Source organism: Drosophila yakuba, chromosome 3R (genome assembly GCF_016746365.2).
Source record: "Drosophila yakuba strain Tai18E2 chromosome 3R, Prin_Dyak_Tai18E2_2.1, whole genome shotgun sequence".
Taxonomy (NCBI): Eukaryota; Metazoa; Arthropoda; class Insecta; order Diptera; family Drosophilidae; genus Drosophila; species Drosophila yakuba.
Window position 1 is genome coordinate 3,610,965 of NC_052530.2, and position 15,306 is coordinate 3,626,270.

Genomic DNA, 15,306 nt, shown 5'->3' on the forward strand with positions numbered 1-15,306 from the left:
TCTAGTATATCCTTTTACTCTACGAGTAACGGGTATAAAAACCAACATGTTTTTTCCCCCTGGGGGGCATATGAATAATAAGTTATTTACATGGTAAATAAAAATCGTAGGAATGGTTGTTATTGTGCTATCAATATTTTTCGTATTTTTCCAACGGTTTTGCCTACATGAGGCAACGTAATTGGGGTCAATGTCAGGCGCGGTACACTCTTTCTTGCTTATTTAGTCTAGCCTGCTTTTGTGTTTATATGACAGGCTGAAGACTAGATAAACATTTGGTTTTTAATAAAATATTGTATTTTTATTTACGAGTCGAAACAAAAGATCGATAAGAGAACAACAAGATTCAACAATAAATTAATAATGTATCACCTTAATGACCGAATAGAAAAGTCTAGGAGAAAGAAAATAGTGGGCTAAAGTGACGAGATAAGGTAGTCATACCCGTTACTCGTAGAGTAAAAGGGTACACTAGATTCGTTGAAAAGTATATAACAGGCAGAAGGAAGCTATTCCGACTATATAAAGTATATATATTCTTGTCGATCTGGCAATGTCCGTCCGTCTGTGCGTATAAACGCCAAGATCTCAGGAACAATAAAAGATAGAAAGTTGAAGTTTAGCATGCAGACTTCAGAGACATAGACGCAGCGCATGTAGACCCATGTTACCACGCCCACTCTAACTTTTGAAAATTACCACGCCCACCCTAACGCCCAAAAACCACCCAAAACTGATACGCCCACACTTTTGAAAAATGTTTTGATATTTTTTCGAGTTGGCGTTCTATCTTGTTTTAAGTTTAAATGGTTATTTGAGCACAACTTATAGCACGGAGATATAACTACGATATTATCGAGTTGCGTTAAGCGCTTTTTAAAAACTTCTAGGAAACTTTAAAAGTAAAAGATTAACAATAACGTTAACGTTATTAAAACTTACCTTTGAAGTCCACCTTATAGAAATTATTTGGTAATAGTAGCAACTTATTTATGAGAAGACATTTTGGATTCAATTGCAACAGTGTTCTTTTTGGACTTTCTGCAAAATTTTGTGTACTGCATCAACTCATTTGAAAACTTTGTCTCTCAAGTCTAGTAATTATACCCGTTACTCGTAGAGTAAAAGGGTATACTAGATTTGTTGAAAAGTATGTAACAGGCAGAAGGAAGCGTTTCCGACCATATAAAGTATATATATTCTTGATCAGGATCAATAGCCGAGTCGATTTGACCATGTCCGTCTGTCCGTCCGTCCGTTCGTCTGTCCGTCCGTCTGTCTGTCCGTATGAACGTCGAGATCTCAGGAACTACAAAAGCTCCAGGGACATAGACGCAGCGCAAGTTTGTCGAATCATGCTGCCACGCCCACTCTAACGCCCACAAACCGCCCAAAACTGCCACGCCCACACTTTTGAAAAATGTTTTGATATTTTTTAATTTTTGTATTGGTGTTGTAAATTTCTATCGATTTGTCAAAAAACTTTTTGTCACGCCCACTCTAACGCCCACAAACCGCCCAAAACTGCAATGTTTTGATATTTTTTCATTTTTGTATTAGTCTTGTAAATTTCTATCGATTTGCCAAAAAACTTTTTGCACACGCTCACTCTAACGCCCACAAACCGCCAAAAACTGTCAGTGTTGAAGACCTCCTTCGCACTTTCACTAGCTGAGTAACGGGTATCAGACAGTCGGGGAACTCGACTATAGCGTTCTCTCTTGTTTTCCATTACTGACTCGCGAATGAAATATTTAAAAGTGTGCAAGCACTGAAAACAAGGAAACATCTTCTACTTAACTATCTTCACTGTATTCAAGAAAAGGTCAGCCTAGCTAGAACAAACGATTTTATGAGCTATGTAATTAGTGTCTTGGTTGGAATTTTCCCCGTAATTACAATGGAGATTCCGCGGAGAGTGAGGAGAGTTGGGTTTCTTATCGGCGGCCTTCTTTGCTTTGAATGGGTGGCTCATTATAAATACTGGCGAATATCAGGTAGCCAACGCGATAAGCAGCCCATGGATTTATAATTGAATAAAGTCAAGTGAGACAACGTAGGAGAAGATTAATAAACACCGATCCAAAAATCAGTACACAATCTTTCCGCAATACAAACGGAAAGCAAATAATGTTTTCAAATAGGATTTGTTTTGAGGTCGCATGTCAATAAATTATGCTGTCGTGCCGTGCTTAATTTCACATGTTTAGGCCGATTTCCAAAGCAAATCACAATGCGGATTTCGATTAGCAAGGACGACAGAACGAACAACAACCTGAACACAGATCCGAGAAAATCGATAACATAATTTGCTCGGTTTAACAATAATGACAGATAATTATTGATATATATGAGCAATTTCGTAGATTGAATGCCAAATTGATTGGTGGGGCAACTCATATGGCATGTGGCATTGAAATGGCCAGTGGAAAGGGTGTGAAAATCGATTATACAGTTTCAAACACATGCAGAATTCATCCCTGCGAGACTGCTGGAAAATTAATGCCCTTTCCTTTAAGGTATATTACTTTTAATTGCCATTTATTGTTTTTGATTAAGCCTACAAAGCCTTCATAAGTTAGTTAATCATTCACTGATTTCCCATTTGCGAAAATTACTCATGAGGCAAAGATAATTCCACCGAATTTACCACCGCATAAAAGTCCCAAAAAGCCATTTAGAAATGTTCTCGCCGTTATTAAAAATTAATAGGGACAATTTGCCTAAGTGCATTTGCCTAAGTGCATTCGCCTTCGTTTGGCGCGCACTAGTACGTATACATTTGCATGTCTTGTGCTTGGATAACAAATTTAATTCGTCGCAATTCATGAAAAGAATACGAAAATTGTTTGTTTACAAAGTATAAGCAAATGTCGGTACCAACAATGCGAGCAGACTTAGTGGCTTACACACTATAAACAGATACTGTATCGGAACGTCATATTTATGCATAAGTGCATGCTAGAACTTTCCGTAGAATATGTGATGCTTCTTGAGAGCCAAAGGCCAGACAAGTCTTTCGGTAATTGGGCTTATAAATACCAAAATTCCGAGAAAAGCGAATGCAGAGAAATTGAAATTGCGAAATTGCTGCTTAGTTTTCCGGCTTTAGGTGTTCCATTATTTTAAGCCATAGGTTGCAGTTGTAATATGTCTACTAAAAATAAAATACCTCTCCCCCAACATATCGGCTAATTTAGCACGATTTGCACGATGGCAATTAATATAAGCAATTATGGCATATTAAAAAGCCACGATAAAAAGACGCCTCGTCAAACAGGGGGTAGCTGGGCTTCTGTTTGACTTGACTGCCACTAATTTAATGAGGCGTAATTTCATAATCATTATGAAGAACCCAGTACCCATAACTGGTAGCCAAGCTACGGCAACGCCCACGTCGAATCTGCCGTTGAGAATGAGCAGTCCGAGGACGAGAAGCAGGAGCAGGACCCAGCGAAGACAAGACCACAGTAACAACCCCAAACGCGTAATGGAAATGCTCATCGGATTAGGGCTTTTATCGGCGGGCACTGTGGTGCAGGACGCAAATTTTGTGGATTAGATTTAATATCTGCCAAGGTCGAACGCGTGTAAGTAGGCCCAACACATTCATTTTTACATTACAGAATGAAATTGAGGACTGATGATGGTCTCTAAATAAGTTGGTTCCACAATTTACCTCTCGTATCGAAGCAAATTTTTTTAGAGAATACAAGGACCTGGATACTTTTTTTTGTATGTTCTTTCTTTTTTTTTATTATATACATCCTTGAAGTTTTCTATAAAATTATCTGGTGTTTTCCAAATATTTTTAAAATTATTTTTCACCTAAAGGTCTGTGAGTTCGAATCGACATAAGCAACTAATTACTATTTTGACAAACTCTTGAAAATTGCATTAAAGCACACTATAATTTTACAGCCTTTAACCTCAAACTTTCGACTACTGTGCGAGCAGGAGGGCAGAGGGGTGGAAAGGGGTGCACAAGGGGCGGAGATTCTCTTGTGCACCATTTCAGGGTCAACAGTTGTTTGCAGTCAATGCCAGCACAAGGTACACCAAAAAAAGGATTGTTCCCATTTTAAATATTACTTAGAGCTGGCAAATTGATACGACTAATTGTGATATCCCACAAACACAGATTGTGCATAAAATGAAGAAGCAAAGAGGCACAATTAAGTGCCTATGGCCTAAGTCGATTTTGCGAGTGAATCGAAATCAGGAGAGTACGCTTTGGTTGATTTTTTCGACAGATACCCATTACTCAACTAGTGGAAGTGCGAACGATAAAAATCATCTTCTATATATCGAATGAACTTGGCTACGGACAGAAGGACATGGCCGGATTCACTCGATTAGTTATCGTGATAAAAATTCCTGTTTTTTTTTTTTTTAATTTGATGCAAGGATTGGTGGCTTATGTGGATTGGCCTTTAAGTTCTATCTTTTGCACCATGCAACTAGAGTAGTAAGATACTTTTGGAGGCCACGTGCTGCCTCAGTGCCAGAACTGGAGCTGTACAACAGTGCAATATCGTCAGCGTATGTAGCGAGTAGGGCCATCCAGGGAGCTTCCATATAATACATATTTGGGCGAGGCAAATCTACAGTATAAATTGTGTAGAGCAGCGGTCCAAGGACGCTGCCCTGCGGAACTCCAACTTTCATGTAGCAAGGGGTCGAGTAGGTGTTTTTAACCCTGACCATGAACTTCCTTTCTTCCAAGTAAGACTTCAGGACACCATAGTATGACGCGGGAGCAATAATTTAATTTAGCAAAGAAGGCCGATATGCCAGACTCTGTCAAATGCTTACTGCATATCAATGAATCCAGCGTTACCTTATTCCAAATCCTCAAAGGCCAGTACTATGTGTTTAGTCACGATTCTGGATCCTCTTAAGGTTTCCCAGGTTCATGTATCACTAAAATTGCTGCCATTTTCCAATGCTTTGGGAAGGACTGCACCCTAAATATGGCGTTAAGTATTAGATAAGGGTATCTCGAGGCTCTAAGGCGTCTCTCGATGCTGCTCCATTGTAGCGAATTTGTAATGGGTGAGCCTAGTCTTCAAATGATTTTCCTCATTTTTAGCAAGTTTGCCTCCCGGACATCTAATGGGAACCTGTCTAAATGGTTGTCTTTTAAGCGAGTCGGTGGACTTCCAGAGCGAATATACTCCAAAGAAGCCAGCTTCTGCTCAAAAAAGTTACTTCCAAGTTCTCTTAATACAATTCAAAGTTGTTTTGCAGTACGGTTCCATAAAATACGGTCCAGGGGTCTTGAGATCGGATTGCTCGCCTTCTGAGCCTCTCTTGTTAGGGAAAGAATACCTGTAACATACTTTTCAAAGAATCTAGAATAACCTTTTATTTTACGAATAATTATTATATTACTGTGGTTTTAGTAATGAGTATATGACCAAAATTAAATATATCAAAATATTTTATATTAACTATATCTGCCTCAAAAACTATTTTATTTAAGTTATGCTATACTTAAAATCTAACAAATTTCTTGAACTCATAAGGTCATAAGCCTATACAAATAATTTAATAAAACTGCCAGAAATGCAGTCAGTCAACAGCTTTTGGGGAAAACGCCCACACATCCATTACCAATCATTCATTTTGGCCATTATCGTAATTATCAGCCACCAACACTGCGCTCCGGAACGTGCCCGGCATCGCCATAGTTTCTAATGCGAAATCCGAAAGTTAGCTGAGCCGCATGCCGTTTTGGCCCGACTTTATGGACGATCTTCGGAGCCCGTCGAAAGTATTTGCTCAGGCTTTTGCCTTTTGTGCGACTGTCTCGATTCTTTATGATTTTATTGGCATTGTTCTCTTTTCTCACTTGGGCTTGTGGCGGAATAAAAGACACAAGCTCCTGAAATTTCAATTAGCAGTTGAGTGAATCGATCGTATGTGGGCGTGAATTCAAGACCAGAACGAATTTTTTTCGGTTTCAGACAGTCATGCAAACTCAAAGACCAGGTCAAGGTCGAGTTAATATACGGATATTTATACCCGTTACTCGTAGAGTAAAAGGGCGTACTAGATTCGTTGAAATATATGTAACAAGCAGAAGGAAGCGTTTCCCACCATGTAAAGTATATATATTCTTGATCAGGTTAAATAGACACGTCGATCTGGCCATGTCCGTCCGTCTGTCTGTCCGTCCGTATGAAAGTCGAGATGTCAGAAACTATAAAAACTAGATTTCAGTTAGGTTGAGATTCAGCATACAAATTCTAGAGACAAAGACGCAGTGCAAATTTGTTGACCCATGCTGCAACGCCTACTCTATTTGCTTAACGCCACGCATCAGGTTCTGCACAAACACCTTGGTATCCCCACGTATGGCACGCATCCAGTTTTTTTTAATTTCTTCCATGTTTTCGGAGAGACTACAATTCTTCTTCAAATTAACAATAGCTTAATATCTCTCAATTGGACGAAGTTCTGGACAATTTTGTGGATTCTTCTGACACAAAATTGATGTTTTTTGTATGTAGTAAGGCCAAAGAGGAATGAGCATAGTGAGCTGTCGCAACAGCTGGCCTAAAATTGTTGAGACATTGCGATTTTCATAAAATTGAATCAAACGATTGTTAAACACTCCCTCATGTAAAGATCTGGGTTTATTGTGTCTTTCTGTACAAATTTTTATACCCGTTACTCGTAGAGTAAAAGGGTATACTAGATTCGTTGAAAAGTATGTAACTGGCAGAAGAAAGCGTTTCCGACCATATAAAGTATATATATTCTTGATCAGGATCGATAGCCACGTTCGTCTGTCCGTCCGTCTGTCCGTCCGTCTGTCCGTCTGTCCGTCTGTCTGTCCGTATGAACGTCGAGATCTCAGGAACTACAAAAGCTAGAAAGTTGAGATTAGGCATACAGACTCCAGGGACATAGACACAGCGCAAGTTTGTCGAATCATGCTGCCACGCCCACTCTAACGCCCACAAACCGCCCAAAGCTGCCACGCCCACACTTTTGAACAATTTTTTTATATTTTTCCATTTTTGTATAAGTTTTGTAAATTTCTATCGATTTGCCAAAAAACTTTTTGCCACGCCCACAAACCGCCAAAAACTGTGTGTTGAAGACTCTTCTTCGCACTTTCACTAGCTGAGTAACGGGTATCAGATAGTCGGTGAACTCGACTATAGCGTTACCTCTTGTTCTACTTCAATTTTAGACACGGACTCGGCAACGGTTTTTTAGTTTTGGTATAAAATTAAGGGCCGGGTAAAGTTCTCGAGTCCAATTTTACATAAGTTTTATCGTCCATAATAACGCATTGAACTTTATCAGAGAGCAATCGATCATAGAGCTTTCGCAAATCTCGTACTGACATCGACCTGTTTTTGGTGATCAAGACTTAAATATTTGTATCAATATCTTTATCCTTGGGACCAGTTATTCTTCCTCTTTTTGGCTTATCTTTCAAAAAATATGTGTCTTCAAACTACATTATTATGTTTTTAACACTATTGACACAAACTTTGTACCGTTTAGCCAATTCTGCATTGTTGAGAGTGAACAGCGAATAGTCAAAAGAGAATATGATAATTACGCAGAATTTATTAAGCTTTCTAACCTTGCACTGCGAGAAATTAGCAATTAAAAGTGTGCAGTTTATTTTAGGGACACTCCTTAGTTACCACAGTGGTATATTATTTTGCGTAAGGGAGGCAGAGTAGGTAGTGTAGTTATTTAATTAAATATAAACAAATTAGGTATATGTTAATATTTTTAAATAAGTGTGATAATCTAATTTAACAATTCATTCTTAGTTATTTAATTTAAAAATAACAATATCTATAGAAAAAGCTAGTTTGAGCGGCTAAGTGTTTTGTACATATGTATGTATATGAGGCATATATATTGTTTTTTTAATTTAGCTGCTGAGTAACGGGTATCTAATAGTCGCGGAACTCGACTATAGCGTAATCTATTGTTTTTATAAGTATTGTCAATTTCTACAAATTTGCCAAAAAGTTTTTGCCACGCCCACCCCAACTTTTGAAAAATGTTTGGATATTTTTCACAGGTCTTGTAAATTTCTCTTTCTCCCACGCCCACTCTAACGCCCACAAGCCGCCAAAACAGTCAGTGTTGAAATTTTCCTTCTTACTTCCACTAGTAACGGGTATCAGATAGTCGGGGACTCGACTATATTGTATTTGTTAAATTTGAGAGGAAATGCCACTCAGACCGAATTTTAAAACATAAACTTATATTCAAAATGGCATCGAACCACCAATAATAACAAATGCGAGAAACATACAGATCTAACCTGAAGTAACTCTGAACATATAATAGCGATACGTCGCACTGAACTTTGGATTTCGGTATGAGAGCAGTTTTTACTTCTAGGGTGTTTCCTTGTTAGTTTATTTGCAATCTTTCCAAAAAGTGTCCATTTATACTCGTTACGCGTGGAGTAAGAGGGTATACTAGATTCGTCGAACAGTATGTAACAGGCAGAAGAAAGCGTTTCCGACCATATAACGTATACATATTCTTGTTCAGGTTCAATAGCCGAGTCGAACTGGCCATGTCCATCCCTGTGTCCGACTATCCGCCGTAGCAATTTTATACTAAAAAGTTTCTACTTATTTTCCAAAAAGTATATATAAGTACAGACGGAGGAATACTACTGATGCTGTTCATAAGTATATGGGCATACCTCTTACTTAAAAATACGATGCATGAAATGTCGCCAAAAACAGCCTCAAATCAACAAGGGTTGATGTCTTTACCTGACATAAAAGAAGGAGTTGGAAGAGGAAGCCACAGGGCAGCAGGTAAACCAAAAAGCAAGGCCAGCTGAAAAGGGTTTCAAGGTTGTAAATAACCAGCTCAAAGTGGTTAAAGGAACTGCTCAGATCCAATCTGAAATCGCAGCTGTCTGCGCGAAGAACGAGTTTGAGGAGTATCAGATACAAGATACAAGTGTGTATTGGGTATAACCACTATGCAGGCTGTGGATGAAGTGAAAGTGCACATTGCTGGCAAAACTTTGAAGGTCAAATTGCTCAGGCGCTATTGCCGACGATAACTACTCTAGGGTCTACATAAAAATGTTATATTATGAAAATAAAAAAATTTTGTAGCATTTTTTTGGACAACGGAAAAATTGGCAACCAACTTTCCTTAACCCGGCAAATGAAATGGACAAGTTTGCCAAATCATTATTGTTAGCCCAACTGACTTTATAACAACTTTTTGCTTTAATTGTTTTGTAAATAAATTGCAGGTTTCCCTTTGTTCTCCGCTGTTTCGACTTATGGAAATATTTTGAAAAACTTACTAATGGGGGAAAAGTTCTCCAAAGGCAGAAGGTATTTATTGAAGGTATTCATTCTTTCTCTGAGAGGCAGAAGCTTTTAAGACTAAAACAAGAGAGAACGCTATAGTCGAGTTCCCCGACTATATGATACCCGTTACTCAGCTAGTGGAAGTGCGAAGGAGGTCTTCAACACTGACAGTTTTTGGCGGTTTGTGGGCGTTAGAGTGGGCGTTGCAAAAAGTTTTTTCGCAAATCGATAGAAACTCACAAGACTAATAAAAAATGAAAAAATATCAAAACATTTTTCAAAAGTGTGGGCGTGGCAGCTTAAGGTGGTTTGTGGGCGTTAGAGTGAGCGTGGCAAAAAGTTTTTTGGCAAATCGATATAAATTTATAAGACCAATACAAAAATGAAAAAATATCAAAACATTTTTCAAAAGTGTGGGCGTGGCAGCTTTGGGCGGTTTGTGGGCGTGGCAAAAAGTTTTTTGACAAATCGATACAAATTTTCAACACCAATACAAAAATGAAAAAATATTAAAACATTTTTCAAAAGTGTGGGCGTGGCAGTTTTGGGCGGTTTGTGGGCGTTAGAGTGGGCGTGGCAGCATGATTCGATAAACTTGCGCTGCGTCTATGTCCCTGGAGTCTGTATGCTTAATCTCAACTTTCTAGCTTTTATAGTTCCTGAGATCTCGACGTTCATACGGACGGACAGACGGACATGGCCAAATCGACTCGGCTATTGATCCTGATCAAGAATATATATACTTCATATGGTCGGAAACGTTTCCTTCTGCCTGTTACATACTTTTCAACGAATCTAGTATACCCTTTTTTAAAAAAATAGTGAAGATAAAAAGGATTCATATTTAACACATGTTTAAATCATAAATCGTTTTGCCATTACCACATTTGAACGGAACCTAAGATTATAAATTTAATTGTGCAGATTTCATACAACACCAAGTATTTTAATCATTTAGGATATATGTTTTAAGTGAATCCACTTGTATTTCCTGTTTGTAATTTTGCTTTTCCATGTTCTCTTTTGCTTATTTTCCCACCTCAATTGGGAAGTGAATTGCAATGATATTGAATATGTCACCCTTCCATCCCTCAATGAGCAACCTCCTCTTGATTTCTCGCCTTCTCTGACCGCTGCCTTCCTTAGTATACCATATTGTATTTATTTTTAAATTAATTATGCAATTTTTTGATCCTCTTTGGGTGATCGTGTACGCTTTAGTTCCCTTTGGTACGATGGAGAAGCTTGCGAAATTAAATTTGTCAAATTTAATTGATTTATGACCTGTGATTCATTATGTCAGTAAAAAGTTCACACGTGCTTTGTTTTTGCTAAAGATAATTTTTGTAATGTCAGGAATATTGTGTTTCAGCTTTCGCTTTTAAAGTTTTTGTATGTCTATCATCAGAAAAAACGGAATTAATCTGGAAGTAATCGTACAAAAAAATGGATTTGATATCTTACTGGGTTGCAGTTTAATGATGACTAAGTAACTGCTGTAATAATAAAAGGAAACTGAAGAAACGAAGAAGCATTAAAAAAACCATTATATAAATGTATAAGGAAACAAATTAAAAATTAAGTCCCAAAAGTATTTTTTTCCAATGCAGTACAAATTTTACCGAATAAAATATTAATACAACTATAATACTTTTTTTAACTATTGAACTTAAAGTAACACCTTTTTATACCCGATAAGCGAATTGCACTTCGTACAGAATATATATGCTTGATCCAAGTCCGTCCGTCTGTTTGGGATTTCAGCTGATGATTTTATACAAAAGGTGTTGTGCAGTCTAATTAGTAAATCCTTCACTCTGGCAAGAGATCATTTTGGATTTTAATTGCTTACTTATACGTTGTGCATTTATAAATCGTGTGGGTACTAACTAAATCGAATTCAAGTCTTGAAAGAAAGTTTTAACATACATTGGGGATTAGGCTACTAAAAAATAGGTCTACGGAAAAGAAAGAATTTCAATATTGGGAGCGTTAAATAAGAGTGGTAATAAATTTCACACATAAGTGGTACGAAAGAAGCATCAAAACTTCGATCTTGGCGTGACTTACTGCCAGGAAAAGCTACCGGTGATGCCGTCCTTGAGCCGATCCCTCAGAGATCTTTGGCGACTGGGTCCAGATCCTGTCAAGGGCGGCAGCTGCTGATCCTCCAGCACGGTGGCTATGTTCGAGGCGGACGTGGAGATCTGCGCGCCGGCGTGCTCCATGATCGGCGGCTGGTGGTGGTGGTAGTGCTGGTTGGACTGCTGGTGATGTGACGATCCCGCTCCCGATCCGGAGCCCGGCGTCCCTGCCGACGGATCTCTGCTATTGAGAGTGCGGCGGAAGGAGCCGTGACGAGGGGAGTTTTCGCGAGACATTACGGATCGATTTCAATTTGAATTGTGCGGTTTGGTTTGGCGGTTAGTTATCGATAGAAATTTCGCATAAAACAATTAGAAGCATAAAACAATTAGTTCAATTGGAGCCAATTATCTGAAGCTTGCTCTTTTTTGCTTTCGGTTAGGTATTAGATGAAGAAAACGAGCGAGCGAGTTGAACTTGCTTTGATACCTTGGTTTTAGTTTAATTTTGTTGCTTAGGTGGTGCGTTTATTGAGATTTTAATTGCACATAGAGCCAAAAAGTATTAACGGTGTGTAAAAGTTGGCTATTCGAGGGGTAGACATGTACCAAAGTAAAATATTAAAAAGAGCACAGTTAAAACAGTAGAGAAAAACGATTCTTAAAATATTGACTTTGCATACGCGACACTTAGAGATAAACATTCGTTGGGATATTCTTTTATGGATAGGGAGATAGTGCTGAGGCAATAATATTTATTAGCATTAATGTTCTTTGGTGTAGGATAGTAATAGTTTGTTATGGAATTCAAAGCAAATTGTATAGTAGGAGGATAACAGAGTTGGAAATATAACATTTAGAGGTTGTAAGAAATATTAAAAGGTATAAGGAATGTGTTGGTATTAAATATCTGTATATTGTGTAAAACTAAACTAAATAAATATTCTAAGGTGAGTAGTTTACGCACTTGTATGTTCAAAGCCCAAAGGAATAAAATAGGAAAGTATTTAAACTTGATATATATGTTATGCTTTCTTTAAGATGTAGAGTAGACTTTTATCTGGCTTTACAAGGTTAATATATGAACGGATTATAAAGTGTTATTAGAGCCGAATAAGAACCATAAGCGATCGCAAGCAGCATGCCTTTTATAGCTATAGTATAGTATAATTCTTGGGGGAGGAAAATATTTTGGAGAAATGTGGGAGACTGAAAGTTGATACAGGTGGTGGAAAATACTTCAAGTTTTGAAGGAAGGAAAAACGCACATTTCAGCTCTTGTGTCGTCGCCTTTCGCGGGAGTTCAGGATTCTGGGCTCGGAATGTGTGAGTGTATCGGTATCGGGAAATCCAATGGCTGAGAACTCAAGAACTGAAAATTGATCTATGATCTGATCTGTTCGGGTAGGTGTAGTCTGTATTTACATGTGGCTGCCTGGTCGAGTAGCTGCAGTCGGGTTAGCTATAGGTGGCATAGAAGATGTTAGGCATAGCGTGCTCGGCCGATGCAGAAGCTGCATTTACTGCACATTCGAAGGCACACAGATAGCAGGATTGGATGTTCATTACTTTCAATACGGGTTAAAACAATCAACATCTAGGTAGACATTTATACGGGGAGCAAGGCAATCTAGTTTGATATTGGTAATTCGGTTTTAACATCTATGTTCTCCTCCCGTGTTTGCTAAGTATGTTCTGTTTAGTGTTGTGGGCTTGCTGCTTAAAGTGGCGGTATACTGCAAGTTTATCTATGTTATTTAGCTGGGGCGAACGAGTTTTGGAAGGTAGGACTGGATATACGCTAGCCATGTGTGTGTCTGTTGTATTGTTGCTTAATTAGCTTTATCTATTTGTAATTTAATTAGCAATATGCACATTTGTTCTATTTGATATTTGTTCAGTGTGGATCTGTATTTGTGTTCTTATTCTAATTTGATAGTGCCGCAATTGGTTTTTGTTTTGAGGTCTGGGTTCGGTGTTGTCTCTGTAGCATGTTCGAGTTGGGTTCTGGTTATTTGTGTGCGTTATTTTGTCTTATTAGAAGCATCATCGTAAATTCATATTCTTATCAATTTATATCAATATTATATTATTATTTATTATTAGATATTGGGTATCTGATGGGAGACGAACCTGTAAAAAAAAACAATGAAAGAAAGTTATTGTTAGGTTTTTCGATAGAAATTTCAACATTATCTCAAAGAAAACAAGAGAGAACGCTGTAGTCGAGTCCCCGACTATCTGATACCCGTTACTCAGCTAGTGAAAGTGCGAAGGAGGTCTTCAACACTGACAGTTTTTGGCGGTTTGTGGGCGTTTTTTTGGCAAATCGATAGATATTTACAAGACTAATAAAAAAATGAAAAAATATCAAAACATTTTTCAAAAGTGGGGGCGTGGCAGTTTTGGGCGGTTTCTGGGCGTTAGAGTGGGCGTGGAAAAAAGTTTTTTGACAAATCGATAGAAATTTACAACACCAATACAAAAATGAAAAAATATCAAAGCATTTTTCAAAAGTGTGGGCGTGGCAGTTTTGGGCGGTTTGTGGGCGTGGCAGCATGATTCGACAAACTTGCACTGCGTCTATGTCCCTGGAGTCTGTATGCTTAATCTCAACTTTCTAGCTTTTGTAGTTCCTGAGATCTCGACGTTCATACGGACAGACAGACGGACGGACGGACAGACGGACGGACAGACGGACGTGGCTATTGATCCTGATCAAGAATATATATACTTTATATGGTCGGAAACGCTTCCTTCTGCCTGTTACATACTTTTCAACGAATCTAGTATACCCTTTTACTCTACGAGTAACGGGTATAACAAGAGAGAACGCTATAGTCGAGTTCCCCGACTATCTGATACCCGTTACTCAGCTAGTGAAAGTGCGAAGGAGGCCTTCGACACTGACAGTTTTTGGCGGTTTGTGGTCGTTAGAGTAAGCGTGGCAAAAAGTTTTTTGGCAAATCGATAGAAATTTACAAGACTAATACAAAAATGAAAATATATAAAACATTGCCGTTTTGGGCGGTTTGTGGGCGTTAGAGTGGGCGTGGCAAAAAGTTTTTTGACAAATCGATAGAAATTTACAACACCAATACAAAAATTAAAAAATATAAAAATAAAAACATTTTTGAAAAGTGTGGACGTGGCAGTTTTGGGCGGTTTGTGGGCGTTAGAGTGGGCGTGGCAGCATGATTCGAAAAACTTGCGCTGAGTCTATGTCTCTGGAGTCTGTATGCTTAATCTCAACTTTCTAGCTTTTGTAGTTCCTGAGATCTCGACGGACAGACGGACGGACAGACGGACATGGCCAGATCGACTCGGCTATTGATCCTGATCAAGAATATATATACTTTATATGGTCGAAACGCTTCCTTCTGCGTTACATACTTTTCAACGAATCTAGTATACCCTTTTACTCTACGAGTAACGGGTATAAATATAAATATAATCGTTTTAGAAAGATGCAGTGGGACTCCATTTGTGCTACAGTAAACAAATTAAGAGTTCATTTTTGTAGTCGAATTAATCTCGTTCATTAATAACCTGAATATGTTGAAAATTACTCAATGTCATGGCTCTGCTGCCGGGAAAAATACGCCTTTTAGTCTGGTGTCCTTTGGTTGAAATTACGCCCACATCAACGTCACTGCGTACGCCCCAGAAATGAGCTTTGTCTTGAACGCAGATACACGGCCAAGAGAGAAGGAGGAGCGGAACTGGCAGTCCTTCCCAAAGCATTTCATCTGTCTGCACTCGCACACTCCATTATGATTATTATGTGTGTTCTGAAATGTTGCATTCTGATGGATGCCGTTTCAAAAACCGGTGAGCATGGAAGGGGAGGTGGGGAAAGGTGCGGGAGTGATGGTGACAGTGCCATAATATGA

At 38.5% G+C, this 15,306-nt stretch overlaps 1 protein-coding gene across 10 annotated transcripts in view; it reads right to left on the reverse strand.

Annotated features, from left to right (window-relative positions):
* LOC6535385 (TLD domain-containing protein 2) overlaps positions 1 to 15,306 on the reverse strand; it is an 84,470-nt gene that overhangs the window by 55,877 nt on the left and 13,287 nt on the right. For 2 of the 10 annotated variants that reach the window (XM_015191631.3, XM_015191618.3), the window contains exon 2: positions 11,400 to 13,546. The exons of 2 other annotated variants lie outside the window; for them this stretch is intronic. In XM_015191631.3, the coding sequence (XP_015047117.2) occupies positions 11,400 to 11,710 (311 nt within the window). In that variant the 5' untranslated portion in view covers positions 11,711 to 13,546. Of the gene's footprint in view, positions 1 to 11,399; positions 13,547 to 15,306 lie in introns of those variants that run through there. 6 more of the 10 variants (XM_039375571.2, XM_039375569.2, XM_039375570.2 and 3 more) reach the window with 6 other exon arrangements.